The sequence below is a fragment of the Charadrius vociferus genome, unplaced genomic scaffold, assembly GCF_000708025.1.
Source record: "Charadrius vociferus isolate BGI_N301 unplaced genomic scaffold, ASM70802v2 scaffold758, whole genome shotgun sequence".
Lineage (NCBI taxonomy): Eukaryota > Metazoa > Chordata > Aves > Charadriiformes > Charadriidae > Charadrius > Charadrius vociferus.
Window position 1 is genome coordinate 2,838,513 of NW_009649934.1, and position 3,233 is coordinate 2,841,745.

The 3,233-nt window shown below is 61.4% G+C and overlaps 1 protein-coding gene across 1 annotated transcript in view; it reads right to left on the reverse strand.

Moving 5' to 3' along the window:
* The window catches only part of LOC104291991 (semaphorin-3D-like), an 11,390-nt gene extending 9,578 nt beyond the window's left edge, over window positions 1-1,812 (reverse strand). The window contains 1 exon segment of the mRNA XM_009891303.1: window positions 1,689-1,812. Coding sequence (XP_009889605.1) covers window positions 1,689-1,812 — 124 coding nt within the window.
* Between the last annotated feature and the right edge of the window lie 1,421 nt (window positions 1,813-3,233).

Consider the following 3,233-nt stretch of genomic DNA (forward strand, 5'->3'; position numbering starts at 1 on the left):
CTCGGCTGGGTGGGAGCCGCTGCTGTTGTTGCTGGCCCCGCGCCCCGTGCCCCATCCTTCCTTTGCTCTCCCAGCCTTCGGTGCTGTCATTTCCTTCTCGCAAGCCCGCTCGCATCATCTTCCCCCCTGAGCACCCCCCTCAAGGGCTCTGCCTGCCTCCCCCATGCTGGGATCTGAGGGCAAGGCTGATCCTGGAGCGGACGGACGCTCAAAGGCCTCCTTTTATATATATATATATTTAGGGGTTTTTAAACCTAAACTTCTCAAGGCATTGTGTCCTTGAACCTGCCCTGTGCTGTCCGTGAGTCACATCCCCTGCCATTGTTCGCATTGTCCTTGAGCCCTCCTGATGCTGAGAGCTTCCTCTTCTGCCTCTGCCCGAGACTTGAGGGCTTTTGGCATGTCTGGCCCCGGCACACTGTGGGGCTTTGAAGTCAGCAGTCCCTCTGTGCCCCTGCTGCCCCAGGAGCCCTGCTCCGCCTCTGCCAGCTCCAAGGAAAGGCAGACCCCACACCGTGTTTCTGAGCTGGGCTATCAGCAGCGACCATCTCCCCACAGGGATATCCTGCATCCCTGGGAGGTCCAGCCACAAGCCAGGGGCATCTTTTGCATCGCTGGTGGCCATTGCCCGAAGAGCAGCTTCTCAGAGGTGGTGGAGCACACCAAGAGGATGGTCCCAGAGCTTTGAGTGCGATGCCCATGGTAAAGCTGCACTACCACCTCCCAGGTGTGGAGGAGGGCTGGGGGAGCCCTGCCGACTGCCACGTCCAGGGCAGCGCTGGGGATGTGCTGAGCTGTCTGTCCTTCAAAGCAACTTGTTCTTTTTCACATGGGAGAAGCTGAAAGCAGGTAAATCGGCCAAGTCCATGCTGTGAGTCCATGGCAGGGTGACCAGCTACCGGGCTAGCAGGGCTCTGCTCTAATCACTCAGGTCATTCCCTTGCAGAGACCCTTTCCCTAGAGACCCTCCCCTTTTGCACTTCCCTGCTGGGGTACGAACTGTGCTACCTGTCTGCCTGCTCCTGTTGTGTCTTCAGATGACCAGGAAGAGGCCCCCCACCTTGCATCAGGCACAAGAAGAGCAAACTGTGCCTCCCCTGAAGAACTCATAATCTAAACAGACAAGACAGATGCAGGGGGGAAGGGTAAAGTGCAGCAGGAAGATGATCTGTACAACGGATCAGCTGCTCCTTGGTGGGAAAGGAGGGGTAAGGACAGAAGGGCTGAGCTGGGGCAGGACTGTGCTGGTGGGAGGCAGAGGAAGGGGACAGCAGCCCTGTCTGGGGCTCAGTGTCCCCGTCACACTGTGAGCATGAAGACCTGGGGCTGCCCAGGTCAGCTCCAGCCCAGGACACGCCGTAAGATGCCCAGAGTGAGTCTGAGCAGGAGACATCCCCGCTGGTCCTGGCGTTGCGATGAACCATGGCAGGGCGTTCCCTGCTCAGCCCCCTTCTCCGATGCCAGCAGCACCAGTGCCGCACCCTCAGGAGCTGTGCTGGGGGCTGCGGCCATGAAGCATCCCCCGGACCTGACACATGGAGATGTGGCAGCCACGCCTGCCAGGGCTATTGCCTGCCTCCCCCTTGTCTCCCTGGCTGCCCCCTTGTCTCCCTGGCTGCAAGATGCTCTGCCAGCCCTCTCAAGCAAGGTGCAGACCCCAGGGAAATCCGCCTGGGCAGCCCCGTTACCTTTGTAGGCGAGACGAAGGCGCGGGGCGTGCTGCTTCCATGCCTCGCTGCTGCTCGGCTGCTGCAGGAGGAGGCAGAGGAGGAGAGCAGGCAGGGGCAGCCGGTGGCTGGGGGCAGGTCGCATCCTGGCACTCAGCAGCTGGGGAGGGGGCAGCTCGCCCTCACAGCACCATGGTCCAACACCGAGATGTCACCTCCACCGCCAGCTGCAAGCAGAGAAAGGGGAAGGTTGTATTGCTGTAGGCTGTATGTGGGTCCGGACCCCCGTCCCACCGGCCCCTGGATGGGGACGGTGCTCGAGGGACCACGAGTGATGGCTTGGCAGGTCTGCAGGCAGCTCGTCCCCCCCTCAGAAGACGTCAGACCAGCTGCCTGGTGGAGAGGAGCCACCAAGAGCAAGTGGCCGGCCCCCCGCACACCCACGGCGCTGCAAAATGAGCCAGGGCCGCCATGCAGCCGGCTGCCGGGGGGTGGGGGGGAAGGTCACAGCCACAGCCAGCGCGGCGTGCCGGGCCAGGGCTGGGGACACCGCAACACCCGCCACGAGCACCACGGCAGCGAGGTGGGGTGCCGGGGACCGGGGCTCACCCCTCCCTCGGTGGGACACAAGGCTTGTCTTGAGGAGCTCACGCAGCCTGAACCAGCCGAGCTGGGAGGGCAAGTGGGGGGCGTCTCGCTGGCTGGGCTGTCCTCGCTGCCTCAGCAGCCATCAATGGCTCTGGTAGGGTGAGGAGGATTTCTGAGCGTCTCCATTGCCATGAGCCACACTGATCCCAGCTGGGACACCCTGCACCCTCCATCTCCCGGAACTGGTGGAGCAGCTGGTGCTCACAGGGCCAGTTTGGGTACTGGGAAAGGCATCTGTGACTGGGACACCGGCCCACCGGCTGCCACCTCGGAGCAGCAGGGACTTCAGAAGACCAGCTACTGCAGCCTGCCCAGGGGAGGTGTGTGGCATGATGACGGTGTGCCCATGGCATGTGGTACCCAGGAGCACCGAGGTCTGAGCATCCTCGAGGTGACTGACGTGAGGGAAGAGGCAAGGAGCACTCGGGGAGTCGTACACCCTCCAACAGGTTCTCAGAGCTTGGGCATCCCCTGCTAAATAGCTGCTCAGACCCCGATGCCTGGTCAGAGCCCGGTGAGGGACCCCTAATATTTGTCTCATCTCAGCTTGGGGTTAAATCTTGTCCCTCTTACTCAAGGGAGAACTACTGTTTTGGAGTGTCGTCCTTAAATGCCACTTTTGTGGTCCCTTCAGCATCAGCTGCGGCCGCATGTGTACATGACACAGCACTCTGGCCGGTAGCTCTGCAAATTGCCTGGTCACCGCAGACCTCACCGAGGCCACCAGCATCCGTTGGCTCCGGGATGCCGCGGGTTGGAAGGACTCTCTTACATTTATACCCCCTTCAGAGGCGTACAGGGTTTCACAGCCGCATCCGCCAGCTCCCACACCTCCAGAGGGCAGCGAGGTTGGCCCGGCAGCCCCCAGCCATTAATTCAGGCAATTTAGATGCTTTTTTCCTGCTTATAAACGTCCCG